General features: G+C 43.6%; 2 protein-coding genes across 13 annotated transcripts in view; one reads left to right on the forward strand and one right to left on the reverse strand.

Moving 5' to 3' along the window:
* The window catches only part of THOC7 (THO complex 7), a 24,305-nt gene extending 10,311 nt beyond the window's left edge, over nt 1-13,994 (reverse strand). Inside the window, exon 1 of the mRNA XM_023249910.2 lies at nt 13,838-13,994. Coding sequence (XP_023105678.1) covers nt 13,838-13,856 — 19 coding nt within the window. The 5' untranslated portion in view covers nt 13,857-13,994. The remainder of the gene's footprint in view (nt 1-13,837) is intronic.
* Nucleotides 13,995-14,162: 168 nt separating this feature from the next.
* The window catches only part of ATXN7 (ataxin 7), a 141,791-nt gene continuing 128,546 nt past the window's right edge, over nt 14,163-27,407 (forward strand). For 3 of the 12 annotated variants that reach the window (XM_045051808.1, XM_045051805.1, XM_045051811.1), the window contains exon 1: nt 14,163-14,213. The gene's annotated coding sequence lies outside the window, so the exon portion shown is untranslated. Of the gene's footprint in view, nt 14,214-22,966; nt 23,023-27,407 lie in introns of those variants that run through there. The other 9 variants (XM_045051807.1, XM_045051814.1, XM_045051815.1 and 6 more) reach the window with 7 other exon arrangements.

Raw genomic sequence — 27,407 nt, forward strand, 5'->3', positions numbered from 1 at the left:
GAATCAACAGCAAAATCTTTGAACAATAGTTCCTGTGTGTGGGCAGAAGTATTTGTGAGCGCAGGTGCAATGGAGATAAACTTTAGAAGGCAGGTGGCTGCAGTTTTAAAATCTATTCTGTGACAACATCAGATAAACACTTTTAGAATTGGGTTTTGTTCTCGGAGTCATGGCTTTGACAGGCAGCTCAAGTTATCGATTCATCAGGTATTTTAATGTTACACTTTAAAATACAAACTAATGCTTTCAGTTTTTGACCACCAACAATGTTATTTGAGGAGCCTCAGACAAAACAGTCCTTGAAGAGATTAAAATGCAGAAAATGAGTTGATTTTATTTTTTATTGCAAACATCCTCTAACTTTGTTAAAAGTTAAAGTAATCTCTACACTGGGCACTGGACACGGGAGCACCTGCTCCAGAGGGTGCATATTCTGATGTTTGATGCTGTTCCATTCCTTTCCTTTCTTTTGGTCAATTTGTTTTCTTTCTTTTCTTTTCTTTCCTTAAGTTTATTTATTTTGAGAGAGAGAGAGAGAGAGAGAGAGAGAGCAAGCACATACCAGTTGGGGAGGGGCAGAGAGAGAGGGGAGAGAGAGAATCCCAAGAAGGCTCCGTGACGTCATCCAGGAGCCTTACGTGAGGCTCGACCCCACGAACTGTGAGATCATGACCTGAGCAGAAGTCAAGAGGCAGACACCTAACTGGCTGAGATACCCAGATGCCCCATCAATTTCTTGTTTTTTTATCTCTGCTCTTCCAACCCCCCCCCAACAAACCCCATCTTCCTCCCAGATACTGGGGCATCCTACTTTATTGAGGCCCAGGGATTTCAAATATAAATGCATTCAGGGAATAGGATATAGGAAAATTGGGGAATGAGTACCCACCCAAAGCAGGGAAACTATTACCACAGATGGCTTTTCAAGAGCTTTTTAAAGTTTGGTGACTAACTACAAATGTTTCAAGCACGTTTTGTGATCATTCCAGCTGCATATTTAAGATCTGGGTACCTTTATATATGCAATATATATATTATATAAATAATATAATAATATATTATTTATATAATTAAAAAATTTTACAATTATAAAAATTTCTGAAAAATGTTTTGAACACTGTACAGGCCAAATAAACTTGGGGAAAAGGTTCATGAGGTTCATGTCTTATTCATGGTTTCCTCCTCAACCTCTCACACTGTGTCTTTACACTTCTGATGCTCAATAAATATTTTTTACATTGGATTTGTGGTGCCTGCCCCAGACCATCTGCCCTCTGAAGAGCTCTGTTTCAATAAGATACTAACAAGGATCAGCAGGCAACCATCTTTATTTTCAGGTCCAAAGCCGAGATTTCTCTTCTTGTACAAAAGACAAGAATTCTTGATCAATGAGCAGATGTGTTCACATGGTACCAGGAATTCTAAGGATGTGAGATAAAGAATTGAGCTCTTTTGCTCTAGGTGGAGACATAACATGCATATGAACACAAATACAGAGGAGGCTGGGAATGTTAAATAAGTGCTGAAGACCCATAATAGAGGAGATTAGGAGGACAGCTCCCTTTGGCTTGGGGGGAGTTAGGGGAAGTGGAATTTGGGCTGCTCTCTTCATACTTAAAAATTACCAACCAAGAAAGCTAAACGGTATTTTAACAATATCTACCTAAACTTCAAATGACATATGCCTTTGGCCCAAGAATCCTAGATAAACTTGCACATATGCAGTATGACATATGCCCATCAACAGGGGACTAGATAAACTTTGGAATAAGGATATGATGGAATACTATGAAGCCAAAGAAAAACAAAGAATGAGGAAATGTCTATGTACTGATACACAGAGCTCAGTTAAGATAACTTGATAAAGAGCAAAGTGAGGCAGTATGTATGGCATGCTTCCTTTCACATATAAATGGGGGGAAATGTATCCATACAGATACCCTAGAATGATATATAACAAACTAATAGAAGGGGGGCGCCTGGGTGGCTCGGTCGGTTAAGCATCCGACTTCGGCTCAGGTCATGATCTCGTGGTCTGTGATTTCGAGCCCCGTGTCAGGCTCTGTGCTGACTGCTCAGAGCCTGGAGCCCGTTTCAGATTCTGTGTCTCCCTCTCTCTCTGCCCCTCCCCTGTTCATGCTCTGTCTCTCTCTGTCTCAAAAATAAATAAATGTTAAAAAAAAAAAAAAAAAAGAAAGAAAGAAACTAATAGAAGGGGTTACCAAGGGAAAGGGGCAGGGTAAGTGGGATAGAGAACAGTTTGGAAGATGGGGAAATATCTTTCTATATTATTTGACTTTTGAGCCATATGAGCACTCAAAATCTGTTAGCTGCTGTTTGAAAAAGAAAGCTATGATTATGGTGATGCTATCACAGCTGTTTGCATATGTCCAGATGCAGTGAATTGTACACATAAAATATGCAGTTCTTTGTATAAAATTATACCTCAATAAAGCTGTTGGAAAACAGAAACAAAAACAAAGGGGGCGCCTGGCTGGCTCAGTCTCTGGGTTGTGAGTTCAAGCCCCATGTTGGGTGTAGATATTACTTAAAAAAATAAAATCTTTAAATAAACAAATAAACGAATTTTTAAAAAGGGAAAAAAAAAAGAAAAAAGAAAAAAGAAAGCAAGCTAAAGTCCTTTCCCTGCCCCCACCACAGGCAGGGAGAAAGCTGTGAGCTCCAGCAGAGGTGGGGAATCAGAGACTGGATGTAAAATGTGTACACGTGAGAACATCCGGGAGGCTGCACAAATCTTGGGACCCAAGGACAGAAAGGCAATTAGAGGTCAGAATGTGGGCGTCTCCACTAGTGAATGCCAAACCAGCAGACTTGGGCCTTGCCGGTGGGCACCTGGGAACTGCTAAAGATTCAGGAGCAGGCCTCTCTAGGAAGATTAAGCTGAGGACAATGTACAAAATGGACTGCATCTGGGAAAAGCCCAAAGGCAGGGGAGCTATGAGGAGGCTACCAAGGCACAGGCAGTTGGAGGTAAAATGGCATGAAAATTAGAGATTAGAATCACAGGTCCTGGGGCTCCTGGGTGGCTCAGTTGGTTAAGCAGCTGACTTCAGCTCAGATTATGACCTCATAGTTCGTGAGTTCAAGCCCCGTATGGGGCTCTCTGCTGTCAGTGTGGAGCCTGCTTGGGACCCTCTGTCTGTCTGTCTCTCTCTCTCAAAATGCCAAGGTGGCCTGAGTAGGAGTGTGGTCAGACCAATTCTGGTACCACTGGGGATTCCCTGTCAAGGCAGTTCTGGGCCCTTCTCCCAATTCGGTCTCTTCCTTCAAAGCCAAACCCCTGGGCCAAAGTCAAAAACTGGGACCAAACATACAGTGTTTGCTTTGTGTGTGTGGCACCAAACTTCACTTCATCGATAAAATGGGAATAAAACTTCTTCCGTAAAATGGGAATAGCATCTCCACTGGGAAGGAATGCTGCTGTGAAACTTCACAGAAATGAAATTACACAAAGGAGCACAATGCCTTTTCATGGTGGGAAAGCAAGAAGAAGAAAAAAAGAAAGTTACTTATATGTTTATTTTTTTTTAATGCTCACTTATTTTTCATTTTTTTTTACTTTAGAGAGAGAGAGATTGAGTGGAGGAGAGGGGCAGAGGGAGACAAAGAGAATGAGAGAGAGAGAAAGAGAGAGAGAGAAAGAGAGAGAGAGAGATTGCGAGCATGGGAAAGGGGCAGAGAGAGAGGCAGAGAGAGAGGCAGAGAGAGAGAGAGAGAGAGAGAGAGAGAATCTTAAGCAGGCTTCATGCTCAGCATAGAGCCTGACACAGAGCTTGTTCCCACGACCCTGGGATCATGCATGACCTGAACCAAAATCAAGAGCTGGAAGCTTAAACAACTGAACCACCTAGGCATCCCATATGTTAAATTTTTTTAAACATTTTATTTTTAAGCAATCTCCATACGCAATGTGGGGCTCAAACTCACAGCCCTGAGATCAAGAGTCACTTGCTCTACTGACTGACCCAATCAGGTGCCCCTGCTTATGTTAAATTTAATCCACAACTTGTTCCATCCTAAAAATCTTGAGAAGTGAGTAAACATTGTGGAAGGTATATCTGTAGATACATCTATACAACTACACAGGTATATATTAGGCACTTACGCATACAGAGTTTTAACCGGTTAGGATTTCTCCCAAATTTGCTTCTATCTCAAGCTTCATATTGCAAGGTCACAGTATTTCTAGTTTAAACTGCATAGACAGTTGTTGCCTAGAAAATTCTCTGGGGATAAAAATTCCTGAAATAACGTAAATAAAATAGAGCACAGCTCCAACAGCAATAAAATAAAAGGGTACAGTGTCAGTTTGAAAACAGCCTTTTCTTTTTAAATATAAAGATGGGCTGCTGATGGTTCCCAACACAAATGACATGAGCATTGTTATTTTTAATGATGCCTCATCAATTAGCGCTAGACTGAACACACCTAAAATATGCTTTGCTTACTACATACATTGACTTCAAAAATTATCATCATGCTCGAAACTATAAGCAACTTAAATGCTAATATTAATAATTTGGACAGGCCTTGGCCCACCCTATAAAAACAGTAGGCATGGCTTAGAAAACTATTTTAATGATGCTATCAATATTATTCCTTAGTTGTCATGATTGCTTTCTTTACTGACTATGAGGACCAGTGCCATCTGGAAAGAGCTTCTAACCCCAAATACCTAACATTTGTCCTGAGATGGTGGTTTTCCGCCTGACTTTAGGATTATAGGAAGATTTCCTACTGGATTCAGTTATATGTTGTGCCACAACTATACCCACAGTCTGCCATTCAAAATCACTTTAAAATCAGTTATGACACATGTATGCCGACAAGCAAATATTTACTCGCAAAATTGGGATGCATTTTGGACCCCTTTCTGTCTTATATACTGACCTATTTACTACCTAGAAGAAATATGTAATCACTTAAAACACCAAATAATCCACAAAAAGCCCTTGCAAGGGGTTAGATTTTTAATACCCCATTTTCTATAAACAGAGAGGCAGGAAGAAATGACTGCTTTACAGTCACGAGACCAACTCCCCTCCTCCAAGCCTCGGGTCAGTTGACACGGCCATTTTAGCTGTGCTCTCATTTTATCCCGGAAAGGACAATCTCTCGTAAACCCAGACTAACATTCTTTTCAAAATTCATCATTGTTATTAAAACCCTGATTACAAAACAAGGTTTCAGAACACCTTGGGGCAAATATTCAAAATAGGAAAAGGAAAACAATGGAAGATTATAGGAAAATGGAAGGTAATGGTGGGCCAACTTTCAAAACACTTCTTTAGGGACAGGTCAAGGCTTCACAACCAGTGTCAAGGGCCTCACGGTGAATGTAACTTCCTCCTAGGGCTAAGCTACTCTCAAGTGTGCCCTCCCTAAACTGCTAGACCTTATAGCAACCTATAAGATTGCTTAAAAGCAACCTCACCTGCTTTTAGGAAATAGCAATTCTGTGACCTCCCAATGAAGGTTAGCATTTCCTTTCTAAAGGCACTTTAGCAAAGAATTCTGTTAGCACAGAAATGCACCACTGAATTTTTCTTGGTGTTCCAAACCAAGAAACTGGTGGATCCAAACTGAAAACCAGAGGGATAAATTTTATTTAACGCTTTCAGACAGGGTGAACTTGAAACAGCGGGCTACTACAGCAATGTGGCAATATGTGTCAAAATTAAAATACGTATATTCTTTGACCTGACTTCTAGAAATTATTCCCACAGGTGTGTGAAGACATCTATACAAGTATCTCTATTAGACACTACTTGTAAGAGAAAACAACTGGAAATAATTAAGCGCTTGGCAGAGAATTAATTTTAAAAATGTAACAGAATACTACACAATTGATACAAAATAATGAGGTAGAAAGAGCTCCAAGATGTAGTAGAAAGAGTTCTAAGATGTAACAATTATAGAAGTATATAACACAGGTGTGCCTGGTGGCTCAGTTGGTTAAGCATCCAACTCTTGTTCTCAGGGTCATGAGTTCAAGCCCTGTGTTCAGCTCCATGCTGGGCATAGAGCCTACTTGGAAAAAAAAAAAAAAAGTGTAACACAGAAGAGTTTGTCAATGTTTGCATAAAATTTTAAAGTATACATACATAGTGGCCTACGACTAACATATATATAATGTTTGCAATATGCTATGTGTTTTTCACATATAAACACGTTGAATCTGCACGATAGCCCTATAAAGTAGATATTACTACCCCTATTTTACCCGTGAAGGAACTGAAAGTTGCTCAGATTAAATGTCACCGGAAATAAGGAGTAGAGCTGAGACCCAAACTCAGAAGTTTGGCACTAGAGAAAGTGCTTTTTACCCTTTACAGGCACTTAAAAATCATTCTGAAAAGGTGCACGCACACACACAAAAACAGTTTCTAATAATTACCTCTGGGAAGAGGGATTAGCCACGGAAGGTGAAGTGGGGAGGGTTTTCACTTGTCACTTCATGCTTTTTTCTCGAATTGTCAGACATGCATTACTTTTCTTTTTAAAAATACCAACAGTGGTTATCTGGAGAGTGAGTTTATTGGTCATTTTGAGGTATTTTTCTTCATTTCTTCTGCATTAAAAATTCTATTCTATGTCCTTTAATAAATCTATCATGTGTTAACAAGAAAAAAGGAAACTTTTGACCAATAACAAAAGGAAACCAAAGGAAAAAAGGAAACTTTTGACCAATAACAAAAGAAACTAGGGCCGTGCAAAACCAGCGTGCATGCAGACTGCTGTTAGATTTAACACTGGATCACCCCTGCTTATGGGTTATTAGGCTGAATTATGTGTGTCTCATTGTTTTAGATTACTTATGGTAAAATAACACGTAGCCCCACCTTTCAAGAAGCTTAAAATCACTAAAACAATTTTGAAGGCCAACAATATCAAGAAGTCACAAAAAGGCAGTGGAAAGAACAGTAAATATGACGGTTTGCTTTTTCCATGTAAATATTGATCTCTTGTGAGATACTTAGAGCTAGTCTAAATACATTGCTGATGCCAAAGTAAATTACTTAAGCCAAAATTAAATTTAAAAAAATTTTAATAAAGCAAAAATAATAGTGTTGAGGTCCTTTGTTTATCTCTAGATTTACTGAGACGTTTAGAGAAAGGTGCTAATAAAGTTAAGATTGAAACTCCAATCTTGCTTTGAGAAACCATGTTATCTAGCTAAAGAAACATTATTTTATAGTTGCACTGTTTTTTTTTAATTTTTTTTTTAATGTTTTATTTATTTTTGAGACAGAGAGAGACAGAGCATGAACGGGGGAGGGGCAGAGAAAGAGGGAGACACAGAATTGGAAGCAGGCTCCAGGCTCTGAGCCATCAGCCCAGAGCCCGACGCGGGGCTCGAACTCACGGACCGCGAGATCATGACCTGAGCCGAAGTCGGCCACCCAACCGACTGAGCCACCCAGGTGCCCCTACAGTTGCACTGTTAAGCCCTGTGCTGGGATCACAGCTGAAGGAACAAAGTGGCCAAACTCCATGACCACGAATGGAGTCATTCATTGATCCGCAATTGAAATAGGAATAATAGCAGCGGGCACTTGTACAGCATTTATAAGCTCCTATTTGATGACCATACATCTTGTTTGTTCCTTTCACTCTGAAAAGTTTGGACCATAAATTTGTCCTTCAATTTCGAAGTGCTTTACGTGTATTATCACGCCTCACTCTTGAAGAAACCCTATAAAGTGCGTATTACTATCTTCTTTTTACCCAGGAGTAGTGTTGCCTCTGCAGTCACAGGAAAATATACACAATCACATTATTAGAAAGTGACAGTACAGCTGCACACTGTTCTGCATATTGTTCACAGGCATGTTAAAAACCATTATTTCGGGGCGCCTGGGTGGCTCAGTCGGTTAAGCATCCGAAGTCAGCTCAGGTCATGATCTCGTGGTCCGTGAGTTCGAGCCCCACGTCGGGCTCTGTGCTGACAGCTCAGAGCCTGGAGCCTGTTTCAGGCTCTGTGTCTCCCTCTCTCTCTGATCCTCCCCCATTCATGCTCTGTCTCTCTCTGTCTCAAAAATAAATTAATGTTAAAAAAAAATTTTTTTAAACCATTATTTCAAGTTGTAACAAGCATATATTCAAGCATTATACTTTCTAATTAAAAAAACAAAGACATATATACAGTAGAATACCACTCAGCCATAAAAAAGGAAATCTTGTCACTTACAAAAACATGGATAGACCCGGAGGGCATTATGCTAAATGAAACAAGTCAGACAGAGAAAGACAAATACTATATGATTTCACTTACGTGTGGCACCTAAAACACAACTGAAAAAACAATGAAAAACAAACAAACCCATACAGAGAACAGATTAGTGGTTATCAGAGGGAATGGGTTATTGCAGGATAGGTGAAATGAGGGAAGGGGGTCAATTGTATGGTGATGAATGGTAACCAGGTTTATCAAGGCAATCACTTTGTAGTGCATTCAAATACCAAAGGATGTTGTACATCTGAAACTAATATTATGTACTCAATTCATCTCAATTAAAAACACTACCGTCAAAACCAAAAAGCTCTGTTATATGGAACGTAGAGGCACAGCCCGGCTCCCTGCCACCCCTTTCCCATCTCCCATATGTGCTCTGGCACATAGATATATATACCTAATGTTCTCTGTACTGTAAGAAGTGCTTTTGAAATGATTCTACCAGGGTACTAACACTGTTTAACACCCTTTAAATTAACACACACAAAATACAAACTGTGAATATAGTTTAAATTAACAGTGACACCATTTAAGCTATTTTTGCAGTTCGCCAAAATACTGGGTAGCAACAGGGGGAGGAAAGAGAATGGCTTTGCCAAGAACTAGCTATGTGACCGTAAGTCACTAACTTCCCGGGACCTCTATTTTTCCATCAATAAAATGGTAGTGTTGGTGATGATATCTATAGTTCAGTGTCCATAGATAACAAATACAGGGTCTCTCCACTTCCCTCTGAGGAGGGCACTTTCTCAAAGTAACCAGTGTCCTTGTACAGGGGACAGGGAATAAAGAGCTTCTTCTCCAAGAGCTCCCAGTCCAACTGGATAGGCAAATCCGTATGTAAGGATTACACGAGGGCACGGCACCTTGCCAGGCACCGCAAATCTGTAAGAGGGCATTAGCGGTCCTTTAGGTTCCAGAGACATAATTTTTCAGGATGACTGAGCTATCCAGGTCACTCCTCCATCTTCTTTGCTGCCATCATCCTAATCCAAAATCACCTCGACTCTCGGACTACTTCTTGTTGGCCTCCCTGCTTTGATTCTTACCATCCGAGAATTCATTCTATACACAGGAGCCCCGAATGATCCAAAAGAAATGTGGGAGGGGTGCCTGGGTGGCTTAGTCAGTTGGGTATCAACTCTTGATTTCGGCTCAGGTCAATGATCTCATGGTTCCTGAGATTGAGCCCTGCATTAGGCTCTGTGCTGACAGCGCAGAGCCTAATTGGGATTCTCTCTCCCTCTCTCTCAAAATAAATAAATGTAACAACAACAACAAGAAAGAAGTATGGGATCACTAATTTTTCTGCTTAAAATCATCCAATCATATCTAAGTATCAACAGAAGACAATCCAATCTCCAAGGCTCTTGGCGAGCTCCTGTTTACTTCTCTGACCTCCTTTTCTAGCATATCCCTCCTGGCCCACCTGGATACTAGCCCTTATCTTACTCCTTAACCTTATTCCTTATCTTCTCTAAAGGGCACAGAGCTTATTTTCGCCTCAGGCCTTTGCGCTAGTTGTAGCCTGTCTTGTATACTTTCCTGGGCTCTTCACAGGGTTGACCCCTTCAGGCCTTACTCTAAAGGTTACTTTTCAGAGAGATCATACCTGACTGTTGGCAGCCCTCCCCCATTATTCTTTCATATTCCATCCAGTTCTTTTTCAGAAGTTATTTCAGAACTTCATTACGTTCTTTCTCAGAAATGATCTTACTTATTTGATTTTTATGCTATTGCTTCTGTCCCTCAAGCAGAAGCCAGGTCTTCCTTGGTAGTTTACTACTATAGACAGCACCCCGAATTGGGACTAGAAGGAATGTTGACCTATCATACCCACTCCTCACTTCTGCTTGATTTTTGCCAAAAGCCCATTTGAGGAAAACCATGTTTACCGTATCTATAGTTCAGGGTCCATATTGCCTGAAAAAGTTATATTTCATCCTTTCTTCTATGATCTCAGTATTCTTAAAACAAATTAGCAAAAACAAAAAACAAAAAACAAAAAAAACACACAAAAAAACCCCCACAAAAAGCCCTCCAAAAAAACGAAAACAAAAACACACCTTGGTCTGAATTAAGGCAGACCAGTAGAAGTATTCACCTAAACCACATGGCCTATTGGCTTTTGGATGCCTTTCTAAATTGTGAGTTAGCCTTCTTTGACCTAGTCAGGGATGTGCTAAGTAACAGCCCTATGATCATCAGTGCCGATAAAAGGTTACAGATAGGATACTGCCTTGTCTTTATGGAGCCTCTACAGATCAACTTTTTCTCTCGTGTTTAAATCACAAAGAACTGCTTATCCTTTGTATCTAATGTTGCCTTCTCTCATGTACACGAGATCACACAGTGGAAGTGGACCAGGTTCTGCCTCTTGCTATGAACTAGAGAAAGAGTCACTTCCAGCTGTCTTAATTAATGTACCAGATTTTACCTCTTGCATTTTGAAGATCATACACTTCTAATTCCTCTAGTCTTCCTTACTTTCAGTGCTCTGTTTTGCCATTTTCTCATCCATTTTTCATGTTTTCATATTATGGTGAACTGCCTTAAATATTTTCTAGAATGTATCATTTAAGTAAATTAAGTACTGAGGGCTACAACAGCAACAGGCATAAAATAATATGGTTAACAGGTGAAAGATCAACTGGTTCTAAAAAGAGAGGAGGTGAATATTTGAGGTGGGTCTTGAAGAATAAATGACAGTTACCAGGCTGGAAAGGGCAATCTGTGCAAATACAGAGATAAAGAAGACACAGCCCTCATCAAAGGAAAATGGAGAAGAGACGAGAAAACCAATTCTTACATTTAATAGTCTTTGCTGAACATTTCTATATGTTGGACTCAGTGCAAAGCACTTTACAACTTTTATTGCATTTAAACCTCTAAACAACTCTTATGAGGTAGATTTTATTATTATCCCCATTTATAAAGAATAAAACTGAGGCCCAAAGAGGTCAATTAACCTACACAAGGTCAGACAGCTTTTAAGTGACGAAGTAGGGATTCCTGTGGCCTCTAAGGATATGTGGGGGGTGGGGCATTTGACTGAAGTTACTACTGTTTCTAGAACTCATCTTCCCTTCCCATCTTCCATGTTGACCCTACCTCAATAAATAGAGAAGTAGTACATTTAGCACATACTCACTCACATCAGCAGCCTGGATTAATACTCAGTCCTTCCCCTTACATCCACTCAATCAGTCCTGGCATTCTATCTTATTCTACGTCTCTGTATTGTCTGAGCTCCCGTTATCTCTTACTAGGACTAGTGTAGCAGTAGCTGAGAGACTGGATGCACAGTAGTGAGGGACAAAAACTCTGCAGTCAGACTGCCTGGCTCTGAGCTCAGGCTCTATAACTTACTAACTGTGCAAACTTGGGCAAGTTACTTAACCTCCTTGTGTCCCAGTTTCATCTGTAAAGTGGAGTTAATGATTGGAACACTCCTTGACGCGTGATGAATACTATACAAATGTTAGAGAGGATCTAACTCCTCGCTTCCCCTCATCATTCTTCACATAGTAGAGTGGGGTGGTGGCTTTTTTTTTTTTAATGCAAATCTGATCATACCACACCAATGTTAAATTGTTTCCCATTGCCCTTAGAAATCTCTGGCTATAACTTTTTTTTTTTAATTTTTAACATTCATTTTTGAGAAATAGAGAGGGCGTGAGCAGGGGAGGAGAAGAGAGGGAGTCACAGAATCTGCAGCAGGCTCCAGGCTCTGAGCTGTCCGCACAGAGTCCGACTCGGGGCTCAAACTCACAATCTGTGAGATCATGACCTGAGCCAAGGTTGGAGGCTCAACAGACTGAGCCACCCAGGGGCACCGCAACTTTGTAAATTCTAGCCAGCATTGGTCATCTTTGAGTTCTTCCAACACTTTGGGGCTTTTGCATAGGTGGTTCCCACCTGGAACACGAGTCCAACCACAACTATTTATTTTTCAAAAATGTGACTAAGGTGGCTTCTTGAGTTCAAGCCCCACATCGGGCTCACTGCTTGTCAGCCCGTTGGCACAGAGCCTGATTAGGATCCTCCGTCCCCCCTCTCTCTACCCCTCCCCAGCTTGCACTCTCTCAAAAATAAATAAATATTTTAAAAATGGGATTAAAAGTAACTGTCTCACGGAGGGTAATCTTCGAGAATGGATAAGCCATCTTTGCTACATGCTGCTATAGTTCCCAAACTTGTACTTCCCCTGTGGAAACATGTGCCCTTAAAACTAATTATCCAAGGCATCTTTCCACCAGAGTGCAACCTGAGAGGGGGAAACAGTCTTGCCTGTTGGTTCTGGACTGTAATTCCAAGGCCTAGCCCAGATGGGGTAAATAAAACTGGAATGAAGCAAAGATAAAATTTCCCATGAAGCTCCTGGACCTCTAAGTAAGCCTCCCACTTCACTACTTACTGCAAACGCCCGCTTATCACTCTTCTTCCCATTGCTGGCCCTTTCCTGTGGGGATCCTGTGGACCCCCAACTTTTCACAAGTGGCCTGTCCACAGGCATCTACCCTTACTGGTCAGCAGCCCTAGACATTCCCTTCCCACATGGTAAAGGACTTCCTTCGTCCTTAGGTTCTCCCTCCAGCCGCCCATCAGGCCTGTCCACCTTCCCCAAGGTGGCCCTCTGTTTTATTTCTGTCCAGTCCACAGACCACCCCCTGGGTCTCTCCTCACCAGGGCCCACCTTCCCTAAACTGTCCTCACAACTTTGCACAAACCCAGCCTCTGCCTGCTGACCCTCCCCCCATTCCTGCCCACAGACCACCGAACCCAACACATAAACACACACAAACACATCTTTTATTGTCTTGATCTACCCTATCCCCGCACTGGCTCCTCCTAAATCCCCCAAGCCCACTCTTAGATTGTCCTCCGCATACTCTGTCGACATCTATCCTTTTTAGATAATTGTCCCTAGTTGCAATCCAGGGCTAGTTCTTGGGCACCGCTGCCATCCGCCCCACTCTCTGGGCCCCCCCCCCGTCCAGAAGACCCCTGCAGGTGTCACCCTCTGTACGCTGACACCCCTAGAACCGCCCTGGAACGTGTCTCTTTGTCCGAGCTTGGCCCGAAACCTCGTGTCCTCACTCTCCAGCCCCTCCGAGGCCCTCCGGACCCCGGACGGCAGGGTCTCCACCATTCCCTCCCCTTCGCCACTGCTCGGACCCCATATTCTCACCAAGCGCTCCCTCACCACATCCGCCGACGGCCCGGACCCCTTCCTGGTACCACCCGCCCACGCACCCTGCCACCGTTCCCGGCCGCCGCCCCCCGCCCCCCCCCCACGTGTGCTCCCAGCCCCGCGACCATCCTCCCAGCACACCGTCCCCCAGGCCCGGGGCGGACTCCGGCCGGGAGTCCCAGGGGCAGCAGGGGCCCGGGGAGAGGCCCGAAGGACTGGGGGGGGGGGGGGGGAAGCGGCCGGGAAAGGCCGGCTCTCCGAGGGGGTCTGATCGCGGAGGCCGAGGGGCTCCCGGAAGAGGCCGATGAGGCCGGGGGCCTCGGGGAAGGCCGGGGAGGCCGAGGGGCTCGGCGCAGAGGGCCGGGGTGGCGGCGAGCGGGCCTCACCGTCAGTCACGGCTCCCATGGCGTGCGCGGCGGCGGCGGCGGCGCAAGCTGAGGCGGCGGTTGGCGGCGGCGGAGGTCAAACTCCCACAATGCAGCCGGGTAAACAGCCATGGAGGAGGAGGCGGCGGCGCCCGCGGCCGCCCGCTCCGACGCCTGAGCCGCGCCGCGCCGCCGCCGCCGCCGCCGCCGCCGCCGCGGGACCCGCGCTCCCCGCGCCCCCCGCACTGCCCGGGGGGGGCCGCGGCCGGCGCGTGTGGGGGGCGAGGCCGGCGGGCGGCGGCGGCCCCGGCTACAGCCCCGGCCCCCGCCGCCCCCCCTGCCGCCCCCGCCCGGCCCACGCCCAGAGGCCGCCCCGGAGGCCGCCGCCAGCCGCCAGGTGAGCTCGCTCGGCCGCCCGCCGGGGGCTTCGGGGGCTGCGGGCCACCCGGCTCCGGGTCCCCGCGCCTTCCCGGGGAAGGGGACCGCCGCCCCCCTGCCCTCCCCTCCCCGCCGCCGCATCCCGGCTGCCGCAGCTGGGGGTGGGCTCGCTCCGCCGTGGGGCGGGGAGGGTGGCGGGGACGCCCGGACGCGGCTGGCCCGGGAGGCGCAGGACTAGGGGCGCCGCGGGGGCACGGCGCGAGGGTCCCCGCGAAGTTGGCGCCCACACGCGCCGGGGGTCTCGAACGCGGGCACTTGCGCCGGGCGCGGCCGGCGAGCCGCAAAGGCCCAGGGTTCCAGGTCGCTCGGTTCCGGCGCCTGGGGCCGCCCCCTTCCCTCCCGGGCTCAGGCGGGTGCTCGCGGGGGGGGGGGGGAGAGAAACTTGGGAGACCTCCGGGAGGAGTTGGCGGAGCGGCCGGGGAGCGCGGTGCCCGCGGACCCCCCGGGGCGCCGGGAGCCCATCGGTGACCTGGAAGCGGTGCTTTATTTAATGCTCTCTCCGATTCTCAAAAAAAAAAAAAAAAAAAAGTCTCTGTGATTGTCCGCATCTTAAGGGGAAGTTGAAAGTGAAGTTGCGGGGGGGTGGGTGTTGGTGCCCAAGGAGTAACGTTGCCTCGTGTGTAGAGTTACACATTTCCGGAGCACTCTGTAGATCATATTGGCATCTCTTCCCAAAAGTCACTTTGATTCAACTTCGATGAGTTTCTCGTAAATGGCAACATTTAGGTGGGGAGAGGCTGGAGGAAACCAGAACCAGTATAGCTGATTTGATCTCCAGCGGGGGAGATTCACTTTGGCCCAAGGAGCGTGTGTGAGTTTTAACCCAGGTTTGGTATCTTCTTGAGCGTGAAGTTATTTTCCAGTTTTCCTGCCACCGCCCCCCCCCCCCCCCCAAGTACCCTGCCTCTTTCACATCCGGGCTGAGGCAGTTGTGTGGGTTGGATTTGGTTGTTTTTGGTTCTTTGCGAAACTTGGGTTCATCCTCCCTGTTTTGTCTCCGTTCTTCCGAAGAGGGAGAGCTGTAAATGCAAATGTACGGCAGTGAAGTGTGTTTAATCCCTAGCTGGAGATCCGTGTATGTAAAATTTTATTCACATATAGGAAGTCGAAACTCTAATAATGCTCTAAAACCTTGCTCTCAAGAATTAGCACCTTCGACTTTTGGCACAAAGGAAAAAAAGATTACTTTGAAGGTGGTGAGGTATAACTTGATCTCCGCTAGGGTGAAAAGCCTCCCCTGGCCTTAAAATAATACTGACTTAACCGCTGTGTGTGCACGGGCCTCAGGCTGTGTTCATTTTCTTGGTTTTAGAAGGAGAGAACATATTCTAACCAAAGCAAGACTTACTTTAAATCTTAGGACTACAAACTGTACGTTGAGAGTGTCGCTTGATTATACATCCCAACTGCATTTTGGTGAGGGTCATTACTGTTTAAAAGATCATTGTCGAGGGGTGAAATGATGTTCTGTGTAAGCAGCTTGTTACTTCGTGTTATCAAATAATGATTTTGAAACAGTATCTTAAGTGATTTAAAATAATCTTTGGTGCTGTTGATAGGAGAGTATCACTGCCCCTTGTAACTTAAATTTTTATCTGGTATTCACAGGTGGAGTTCTGGCCCCTTTTATAACTTCATTTTGTAACTAAAAATATGTTGGACAGTGCTGGAAATTTTATAAAGCAGTAAGACCAAGAGACATTTGAAAGACTTTAAAGTTTGACGTATACCTACAACTAAACATTTCTGAAAGCTCTTGACCCACCTGGTTGGAAACACGTCAAAATTTGAGCCTTTATGAGATGGTTAAGGTCTGCTTGCCAACCACATAATTTATCTTGCAAATGAACATTTGTGAATTCTCTTAATTGACTTTATTCATATGTGTAGTAAAAGGACACGTTTTAGTAATTTAGAAGTAGTCCTTTTTCATATAATTATATCTTAATATGCTCACGAGTGTTAAAGTAGGAAGGACTAAGCTCTAGGCCATACTGATGTTTCTTTTATAAGGAAATCTTTGTGGGCAGAAAGAAGTAACAGATTCTAAGCTCTAACAAAACCGATTTGGACTTTGAATTTATATGACTTTAGATTTGGTGATTTTATTCAAGTCCTTAGATTGCTGGTTTCTTGGAGAATATGGGAGTCTACTTGTGGAAGTTTGTTTGAGTGTTCATTTGTTATTCGCCTTCTGAAATTATAAAGGATGATGGGAGAGCTGGCTATAAGGTCTTTACCCTGGTCCTATGAAATGTTGCAGGCATTTCTGCAGTATGCTTTTATTTTTTACTATTTTTATTTTTTTAAGTTTATTTTTGAGAGAGAGAGAGACAGAGCATGAGCAGGGGAGGGGCAGAGAGAGAGGGGGACACAGAATCCGAAGCAGGCTCCAGGCTCCGAGCTGTCAGCACAGAGCCCGACGCGGGGCTCAAACTCACAAACTGTGAGATCATGACCTGAGCTGTAGTCGGACGCTTACCCAACTGAGCCACCCAGGTGCTCCTGCAGTATGCTTTTAGAATATGGGTTGTCATGAGGTCTTTGGACCTCTCGGGATCCATGAATTGACTTCAAGAGATTCCTGAATTTCCTATAGTTGTGACCAAAACTTTTTGTGGATGTGTGCCTTTCTAGGGAGAAGGTCTGTGGTTGTGTTATAAAAGAGGTCCAGGGCCCCAAAATGTTAGAGTTGTATGTTTTTATTCAATAAAATGGGAGAATAATCCTTGAAAGGAAAAAAAGAAAATGTAGGTCTTTGTGCGCAGTACTTGATGTTTAAAGTTGTCTTGGGTCTAGTCAAGTGGTCTTAGAGGTACAAAAACACTTCCCACTTTGTTGCCACAGGAAAGCATTGCCTGTTAGTTGATAAACCATTCACACACATAAAGGGCTTGACATGCTCTTCCTGGGTGCGTTGTGCCTCTTTTTATTTTTTTAAGTTTATTTATTTATTTATTTTTGAGAGAGAGAGAATGGGGGAGAGAGAGCATGTGCACGTGTAAGCAGGGGAGGGACAAGAGAGAGGAATCCCATGCAGACTCTGCACTGTCAGGGCAGAGCTTGATGTGGGGCTCGAACCCATGAGCTGTGAGACCATGACCTGAGCCGAGTTCGAGAGTAGGATACTTCACTGACTGAGCCACCTAAGTGCCCCTGTTTTAAAATTATATTTAAAAGTTTAGACCAGATAGACTGATGGTCAATAAGCAGAGATTTGATCTTGACAACCAGCCCTTGAAGCAAATGGTTCGCCCAGCTCCACTTTCTTATTGCTGTCCAGCAAATCTGAAACGTGACTGGGAGGTAAGCATTCTGAGCAGAGCGTGATGGGAAAAACAGTTTCTCAGTCAGACAGATATAAGTTCGGATCTGGGTTCTTTCATTCAGTGTGGCTAAGAAACCTACCTGACCGTCCAGCTCCTCATCTGGGTAAAGCCTATGCGGTAGAGGTATGGGGAGGCTAGCATGAAGTTTCCTGTGTAAAAAAACTCTGAATCCCTCACTTGGCCCGTATGAAGGACTTGGAAGCTAGGCGCAGGTAACACTAATAAACACCTGAATGAATGAATGAATGCGTCTAAACATGGTATGTGGTAATGATCTATATTATTTCTCAAAGTATGATGAAAATATTAACAAATTGAAATATCTTTTAAAAATTAGGTTTTCAAAAATGAGTTTGGATTAAGTGGTCCTTCTCTTGTAGAGGTCCGGGGGAAGGTTGAGGGAAGATGATGGTGATTGGTGAAATTGAGGACACGAGTGCTGGGCAGAAAGAAACAGTGCCAGCCCACCACTATCATAGCTGTCTCCTTGTGTAAGATTCCGCTTAACTTTTTCTCTTCATTTGTGATTTGAATGAAAAATCTAAACTAAGAAACTGCCCATGTACTTTCTAGTCCATTGCCTCTGAAAATGTTTGCTCCTCTGCTCCTGACACGGACCCTCACAGGTGTTCCAGGGACTTCGTGAGTGGAAATTACACCTATAACTTTGGCTGCCTAATTCTGACGTCTTTAAAATGGCTCCACAACTGGGTACCTGCATTGATGTTTCTCACCAGGGAAAGGAGTCTGGAAGAACTGAATTATATTTTCCTATCTCTAAACACTGAAAGAAGAGAAGGTGTTATTAGTTAGAAGACAGATGTGATTAAAATACTTATAATGCTCCTGGCTGTAAGAGCATACTTGCTTCCACTGTTTCTGTGGTCTTTTCCTCTCATTTATTCGTGGTGAGCCTTCATGCCTCCTGCCTTCAAGTGAGGGTAGTGGAATGGGCGCAAGCTGTGATGGGGTTTGACTCCCATTTCCTAAGCTTTCTGGCTGTGTTCAGCTTGAGCCATCCAGCCTCTTTGAGTCAGGAGGAGGTGACCATTAAATGAGATAATAAAAGCAAAAGGCTTTGCTCAGCCCTAGGCCCCTAGTATAAATCTTAAAGGTACTAGGCATCTTGAGGCCGATTTCATTCTTCTCTTTCAAAGGAAAAGCTAATACGGTTTTTCAAAATATTCCCGTGTAAACCTTTAGGGACCATCCTAATTCCAACTCATTAAAGCCTTTCAAATCTTTCTGGTGCCCCAGCATCTACAGGACCTGTCTGCTGTTCTTTTTTTTTTTTTTTTTTTTAATTTTTTTTCAACGTTTATTTATTTTTGGGACAGAGAGAGACAGAGCATGGACGGGGGAGGGGCAGAGAGAGAGGGAGACACAGAATCGGAAACAGGCTCCAGGCTCTGAGCCATCAGCCCAGAGCCTGACTCGGGGCTTGAACTCACGGACCGCGAGATCGTGACCTGGCTGAAGTCAGACGCTTAACCAACTGCGCCACCCAGGCGCCCCATGTCTGCTGTTCTTAACAGTGGGGTTGCATTCTCTGTTAGGCTGGCAGGTTATGTCTAAATGCTGGGTATTTTAGGGGCCAAGCCGACAAGCATGCACAGGTTTGGAGCTGTGATCCATTAAAAAACTACATGGTTTTATGGCCTAGAACAGAGGTCAGCAAACTTTCTATAAAGGCCATTTTCCAGTTTGTCAGCCACCTCTCCTACCCCCATCCTCTCTGTCATACCTGCTCAACTCTGTCAGTGTATCTAGAAAGCAGCCAGAGACATAAGCAAATGGCCGGGGCTGTGTTCCACCAAAACTTTACGGACACTGACGTTTGAATTTCATATAATTTTTATGTGCCATGAAATACGTTTTTATTTTTTCAGTCATTTAAAAATGTAAAAGCCATTCTGGGCTCATGGTGTGTACAGACAACGGGTAGATTTGACCTATAGCCCGTGGTTTGCTGACCCCTTGCCTAGAAGAATGTTAGACTCCTAAGTCCCATAGGTTTGTGGCATCATCAGGCTACCCCCTGCCCCCACACCCCTGCCTGCACACAGTGTCATTTGCCTTAAGTATTCTATGCTTTTGGTATGGCCGCATTACCTAAGGCCCCTGTCTTCCTCTATCAGGATGAAACTCCGTCAGGTTAGTTGTTCTCAGTTATAGTGTGTGGCTTTCCCTTTTTTTTTTTTTTTAATTTTTTTTAATGTTTTTATTTACTTTTGAGACAGAGAGAGACAGAGCATGAGCAGGGGAGGGGCAGAGAGAGAGGGAGACACAGAATCTGAAGCAGGCTCCAGGCTCCGAGCTGTCTGCACAGAGCCCGACGCGGGGCTCAAACTCATGGAGGGTGAGCTCATGACTTGAGCTGAAGTCGGACGCTTAACCGACTGAGCCACCCAGGCGCCCTGTCCCTTCTTAGCAGTATGTTACTGTATCACCAGTAAATTTTGTTTATTGCTAAAAATGTTCTTACCTTGCCAAGCTTTCCATAGGGCTTGATGTTTGACCCCTGTCCTGTGTGATGGTTTTGAGAGGAATCAGTGCCTTTGGAGCTGTCTTACGCTTCAAGTTCCTGTTGTCCCCTTGTCCTGACGGATGTAACTAATATACTAGGCCATCAATCTGCTGACTAGACGCTCTTACCTTAAGGAAATCTGTATGTGGACTCCCCCACCTCCTTTCTGCATGATGTTTGGTTAACTAAAGCACACAAAGATTCCTCTTGTGCTCTAACCTCTGGAGACTAGCTCCAGGATTGATGTGTACAGAGCATGTAGATGTATATGTCTGTGTGTAATTTCATCCGGCCATCGCTGCAACGCTGAGGGCTGCTGCTTTTAGTTTCCCTTTTTCTCTCTCTTGACCCTTCTCTCTTGGTCATTGTATGGGATGCAGATTTGGTGACCTGGTAATTGCTGTAACTAATTCATTTATATTTTGCCTCCCTTTCTGCCTTTTAATATTCTCCACTAATTTGCTTGTTTTGCCTCAACTATGTTTTTTTTGGAGTTTAACTTTTCAAAACAACAACATTATGCTAAAAATAAAACCGCTAGAAGTTACTGGGCAATTTAGAATTCCCCCCTCCAAATATAAACTGAATGTAATATCAGTTATGCACCAATATTTTAGATATTTAAAGATAAGATGCAGTTTTTAAAATATTTTGCCATTTAATCTAGATAGTAGTAATTTATTGTACTATAGTAGTAGTATGTTATTGCTCTTAGAATTTAAGGGTTTCTTTTTTTAGTTTTCAAAAAGTGTTTATTTTTGAGAGAGAGAGTCAGAGTGTAAGTGGGGGTGGGGGGCAGAGAAAGGGAGACAGAATCTGAAGCAGGCTCTAGGCTCTGAGCTGTCAGCACAGAGCCCGATGAGGGGCCTGAACTCATGAACCATGAGATCATGACCTGAGCCGAAGTCGGATGCTCAACCGATGGAACCACCCAGGTGCCCAAGGGTTTCCTTTTTTTTTTTTTTTTAATAAATTTTTTTTAATGTTTATTTATTTTTGAGAGAGAGACAGAGCATGAGCAGTGGAGGGGAGGAGAGAGGGAGACACAGAATCCGAAGCAGGCTCCAGGCTCTGAGCTGCCAGCACAGAGCCTGATGCGGGGCTCGAACCCACGAACCGTGAGATCATGACCTGAGCCTAAGTCAGAAGCTTAACCAACTGAGCCACCCAGGCGCCCCTCCTTTTTTTTTTTTTTTTTTTTTTTTTAAAGGCAAATTTGGTACATATTTTTTGGATGACAATTTAGGCAATATGCATTCAAAGTCCTAAAATGGCAAGTCCACATCTAGAAATTTATCTTAAAGAAACGGTCAAATGTACATAGGTGTGTGTGCTAGACTGCTCATTGCCCCATTTTTTACTAATAGCAAAACATAGGGGGCGCCTGGGTGGCTCACTAGGTTAAGCGTCGGACTTCCCCTCAGGTCATGATCTTTCAGTTCCTGGGTTGGAGCCCCTCGTTGGGCTCTCTGCTGATGGCTCAACCTGCTTCGGATTTTGTGTCTCCCTCTCTCTCTGCCCCTCCCTGCTCATGCTCTTTCTCTCTTTCTCTCTCTCAAAAAATAAACATTAGAAAATTAAAAAAAATAGTAATAATAGCAAAACATAGAAAGTAAGCCAAATGCTTGTGAAAGGACTGATTAAGTCTATCAGGACCTAACCATGCAGTGAAATACCGTGCAGTCTTTAAAAGGGATGATGCGGGGCGCCTGGGTGGCTCAGTGGGTTAAGCGTCCAACTTCAGCTCAGGTCACAATCTCGCGGTCCGTGAGTTTGAGCCCCGCGTCCGGCTCTGGGCTGATGGCTCAGAGCCTGGAGCCTGCTTCCGATTCTGTGTCTCTCTCTCTCTCTGCCCCTCCCCCGTTCATGCTCTGTCTCTCTCTGTCCCAAAAATAAATAAACGTTAAAAAAAAAAAATTAAAAGGGATGATGCAAGGGGTGTCTGGCTGTCTTAGTAGAGCGTGCAACTCTTGATCTCGGCGTGAGTTTGAGCCCCATGTTGGGGTAGAGATTACTTAAAAATAAAATCTTAAAAAAGATGATGCAGGCCGATATTCATTGACATAGAATGATGTTTAGGAAAAAGAGGGTAGTATGAGAATATGTGTAACGCGTGAATTTTTTTGTTATTAATGTATGATTTCTTAAGGTGGACAAAACCCCGTGTATAGAAACTTAAAAGGAAGTATCTGAAAGGATATATCCCAAATAATGGGAATTTGTTATCTCTAGGTAATAAGATTGTGGGTGTTTTAAAAAAATACATTTTTCTCATGTAGCATTTGCTTTTATAATCAGGAAAAATAATAAAGATACTGAAGAATAAATATAGCAATGAAAATATCTGTTTGTGGCTAATTGAACTGTCTTGACTACTTCCCTTCATAGTGTGTGTTGTATTAGATGTGAAATACGCTTTCTCATATATCTTAAAAATGTTTTCTGTTTTTTTAAAAAAAAATGCTTTCTATTTTGCTAACAAGAATATTTTCCAGACCTTTCTAATAGGACAGAAAAAAAATCCATACAGAATTAAATAACAGTTTTCAGAAGAAACTTACTGAACACATTTGCATGATAGTACAATGTGCCTCATTTCTTGTGAAAGATTCTCCCCCTGTTGAAATTCCTGTAATATCATAAGTAATTTGTGTGTACAGAGGCAGTATAGTGTAGCATTTAAAACCTGAGCTTCACTACTTACTATCTGTGTTACTTTTCTCCATTTAGGGCCTCAGTCTCCTCGTATGTAAGATGTTGGCAATACAGGGGCGCCTGGCTGGCTCCCTTGGTAGAGCACGCATGCAACTCTTGATCTCAGGGTCACGAGTTCAAGCCCCGTTGGATGTAGAGCTTACTGAATGAATGAACAAATGAACGGATGAATGAATGGAAATGCAGGCAATACCTTGGTAAGTTGTTGTGAAGATTGAAGGCAGCAAGTGGTTAGTAGAGTGCCAGATACTTAGCAGTCATTAAGGAGGAAGAAGTGGTGGGACGGGTAAAGGTACATGGTAACAATGGTAATGATAGTGATAGTATCGGTGATGATAATGTCAGCTGCTAATATTTCCCTCCTTCTAGAGGCATGCTTGCATGAGGGCAGAGCCTTGTTTGCCACATTCACCAGCCTAAGCCCTCTAACCAGAGCGGGTACCTTGACCAAGACGGGAGTGTGATCGAGGTTCAGCCTAGTCACGTCATGCTCCCTTTACCCGTGCTGTCTCTGTCCGCTATCAAGTTGTTCAGGGGCTAACAGCTCACTAGCTTAGACGTGGTACTCCATAAATATTTGTTGAATGGATAGTGACCTAAAGTAAGCATTTCCTTCCTGTTGACAATGCATAGTGACAAACCTTTAAAAGAAGGTTTTGGGGGGCGCTTGTGTGGCTCAGTCGGTCAAGTGTCTGAGTTTGGCTTAGGTCATCATCTCACAGTCCGTGAGTTCAAGCCCCGCGTCGGGCTCTGTGCTGACAGCTCAGAGCCTGGAGCCTGCTTCGATTTCTGTGTCTCCCTCTCTCTCTGACCCTCCCCCATTCATGCTCTGTCTCTCTCTGTCCCAAAAATAAATAAACGTTTAAAAAAATAAATAAAAGAAGGTTTTGGTCATCTTTAAAGTAAATGGAAGGAGGAGCACCTGGGTGGCTTAGTCAGTTGAGCATCGGCTTTGGCTCAGGTCATGATGTCATGGATCGTGAGCTGGAGGCCCGCATTAGGCTTTGCACTGACAGCGCGAACCTGCTTCTGATTCTCTGCCTCCCTCTCTCTCTCTCCCCCTCCCCCACTCATGCTCCCCCTCTCAAAAATAAACATTAAAATAATAATAATAAAGCATATTGAAGAAAATGCCAGGCACAAAAACTGTTAGAAGGGAGAGTCTGTTTTGATTTCTATTATTGAATGAATCAGAGCAATTTTGTTTCATTTTTTTTTTCTTTCAGCCAGTTACTTCATTTTTAGCTCAACTATGTTTGCACCTGCATCCTTGTGGTGTACCTGTGATAATTTTAGAAAATTTTCACTTTATTTTCACTTAAGTTATTTTGGTTTGGGGGTATGTTTTACTTTCCACCCTAACCCCCCAAGTTCTGAGATATATTTCAATGTTTCTATGAAATTAGAAACATTGACCTGGTGATGAAGAATGAGAAGTACAACCACAGCAGGCTGTGACATACTTATTTGCAAAGATAGGGGCTTTGGGTTTGTTTGTAGGGAATTTTAGGAAATGAGTAGAATAAAAAAATCTAGAAATACTATGGTAGTTCACTAAGTATACATATCAGTTATGTATTGTAGACTAAGAAGAATCCACTCCAAAACTTTGTGGCTTGAAATAATGACCATTTACACAGAATTAGGGTAGGGCAGTTCTGCTGCTGCTCTTGTTGGGCCTGAGGTCACTAATGTGGCTGCTGCCCTCTGAAGGCTCCAGTCAGAGCTAGTCTAGGGAATCTCTAGGTCTAGGCATCTAGCTGGGACAGCTCATCTGACCACCACATGACCTAGCAGCTAAGACCAGGTAAATACCGTCACGTGGAGATGTTACGTTTCAAGAAGGTGAGAGCTGCAACGCTACTTGAGGCCTAGGCTTAGAAGTCCCACAGGGTCACTCTGCCACATTCTGTTGATCAAGGAAAGCCACAAGCCCAGTCCGGATCCAAGAGTTGAAAGTAGGCACCACCTTTTGATGGGAGATGCTGCAGAGTACATATGACAGGTCATGCTGACTGCAGGAACGGGGTGGGGGTATTGTTGTGGCCATCTTTGCAAACAGTATGCACCTGGCTTTTGTACATTACATTAGCCCTTGTTTGCCATGACTGACAAACTCTGCTGTGAAGCACAGTGTTAAGTGCTTCCCTGTGTTATCTCTTAGGATAACTAACGCCTCTATGAGATAGGTACTATTATTACTCCCATTTTAAAGTTGTGATAAGTGAGCCTTAGGGAGGTTAAGTAACTTGTCCTAGATCTTTAAGAAGTTAGAGGCAGATCCTAAAAGTTAAGGAAAGTTTTCCCTGGATCAGTGCTTCTTAAATCCATTGCTAAAGAAACTTTCCTGGGAGAGAGGGAGAGGGAGGAGGGGGGAAGAAGCATATCTTTAAAAATCTCAAAAGCAAAATCCAATATCTCAAAATTTTACATGAATTCTGTAGCCTACTCCATGGTAACATCCCTTTGTTTTTGTCATAAAACTAATAGTTTAAAATTACTTGTCAAATTACATTTTACCCCCCAAATCTTTGAGAAAATAGACTCTCCTAGACAGAAAATCATGGCTGATCGGTTAAAGGTCTTCCATTGTAAGTAGTAGAAACAAAATCGGGCTACTAGAAGCAAAAAAGGAGGTTATTCGAAGGATGTGGTGTAGCTCTTCTAATTGACAATAGAGAACCAGCAGGCCTCAGTGGACAGTCTTCTCAGGGTGCTGGACTTATTAACGTGTCTAACTCTTTTTAACTACATTCTCTACGGAGAGATCAGACCGGATCCTGGAAGGTGCCTTGGTTCCTGCTTCACCAAGAAACTACCTGCTGGTGGTGGTGTTTTTGGGGGGCGTGGCGGTGTTCCCCAGCAGGGGAGTGAATGCAAAGTTGATAGAACCCACAGATGTCTACTGTCTGAACATTTGTACGAGCCGCTTTGTGCATTATTAAACACATCTATTTGCAACCCCTTCATGACCTCTGGTTCACCCCTTTCCCTCCCAACCCCACATGCCTCTGAAGGTTCTTAAACCCCAGTTTGAGAAGTACTTTTGTGACTCTTCACCATCTATTTCCATTTCTGCTAGTAATAAGTGCTTATCATTCTAAGAGCAATAACAAATTTATCCATTTTTTGCATAGTCATCTTTTCTATCATTTCCCTGATTTTTAAAAGAAAATCATATGAACTGTAATTTGACCATTTATTGGTTACAGGGTTCTTGTTAGGAACATTTTTACCTAGTGCATAGTGATCCCCTTAGGATACAGATAAATGTAATTATTGGCTCCTGCACTAAATATTCCCCATACTGCCCTGCCTTTCTTTTTCTGTCTTCTCCAGGTGTCTACTGGCTGTCGTTGTAACCTTGCAACTTAAAAATAAGCGTTTTATTTTTTTGTTATTTAAACTATTTTTTTAATGTTTTATTTATTTTTGAGAGAGCACAAGCGGGGGAGGGGCAGATAGAGAGGGACAGAGGATCTGAAGTGGGCTCTGCATTGACAGCAGCTAGCCTGAGTTGGGGCTTGTACTCACGGATCACAAGATCATGACCTGAGCGGAAGTCAGATGCTCAACCGACTCAGCCAGCCAGGTGCCCCACAAATAAACATTTTAGGTCTTTCAAATAAACATTTAGGTCTCATGGGCTGAAGGAACAAGCTACATTTGTATAGCCTTTAGCGTAGAAGTTAAACTATGTTTCTAGCAGTAAAATGTGCAAATGCAGTGTGATTTTTTATTCAGAGCATTTTCACACACACACATATATATATACACTCATATGTATCAAATATATATGTATCAAATATATATACATATATATTCCTATTTTGTTTAATAACCATTTGAAGTCAGAAAAACGTATTTTCCCTATTTTTCATCTAAGCATATGGTTTTAGGAAAGGTGAGCCATTTCCCCTGCAACAAAGGACTGTTGGCAGGAAAACCGAGGTGTGACTACTCATGCCTTTGCTGAGGACTGTTCAAGAAGCCTCTCTTGTGGTTTCTCAAGTTTTGGGGATAAGTTGGAGCTAGGTGAATATATGTTTGGCCTTTATTACTGTGGGGACATTGTTGTGTGATGCAGGTAGTTCCCTTTCGTTTATTCTTGATGTGGAGGACCAGTGTGTTTTATTTCCCCACAGTCCGTTGAGAAGCTGATTTGTCCCACCTCTTCTTGCCACGATTAGATTAGCTGGTTTTGAAGTACCTCTTGGAGCCCTTCAGTCTGGCCTTTTTTATTTTACCACAGTGTAATTACCACCTTGTGGTGTAGTCACTTGTCTTCCCAGCCTCTGGACTCTTCTTTTAAACGGTCTGCTCTGTTTTCTGCTGTTCAGGCCCACCTCTACGAGTGATTTTGAGAGGAGTACTTGACACTTTTGTTTAATTAGGGTCTCTAGACAGTGTTCTGTTAACAATAGGGTTGTATGTTAGGCCCTTTCCCCTTGCTTGTAAGGTGTCACTGTAGTTTGCACCATTAACACGGTCATAGTGGTAATGTGGTGGTTCTTATTTGGCCAGAACTTTTTGTAAATAGACACATCTTAAGACTTTCTCCATAGCTTCTAGAACCTTGTCC

This window comes from Felis catus, chromosome A2 (genome assembly GCF_018350175.1).
Source record: "Felis catus isolate Fca126 chromosome A2, F.catus_Fca126_mat1.0, whole genome shotgun sequence".
Taxonomy (NCBI): domain Eukaryota; kingdom Metazoa; phylum Chordata; class Mammalia; order Carnivora; family Felidae; genus Felis; species Felis catus.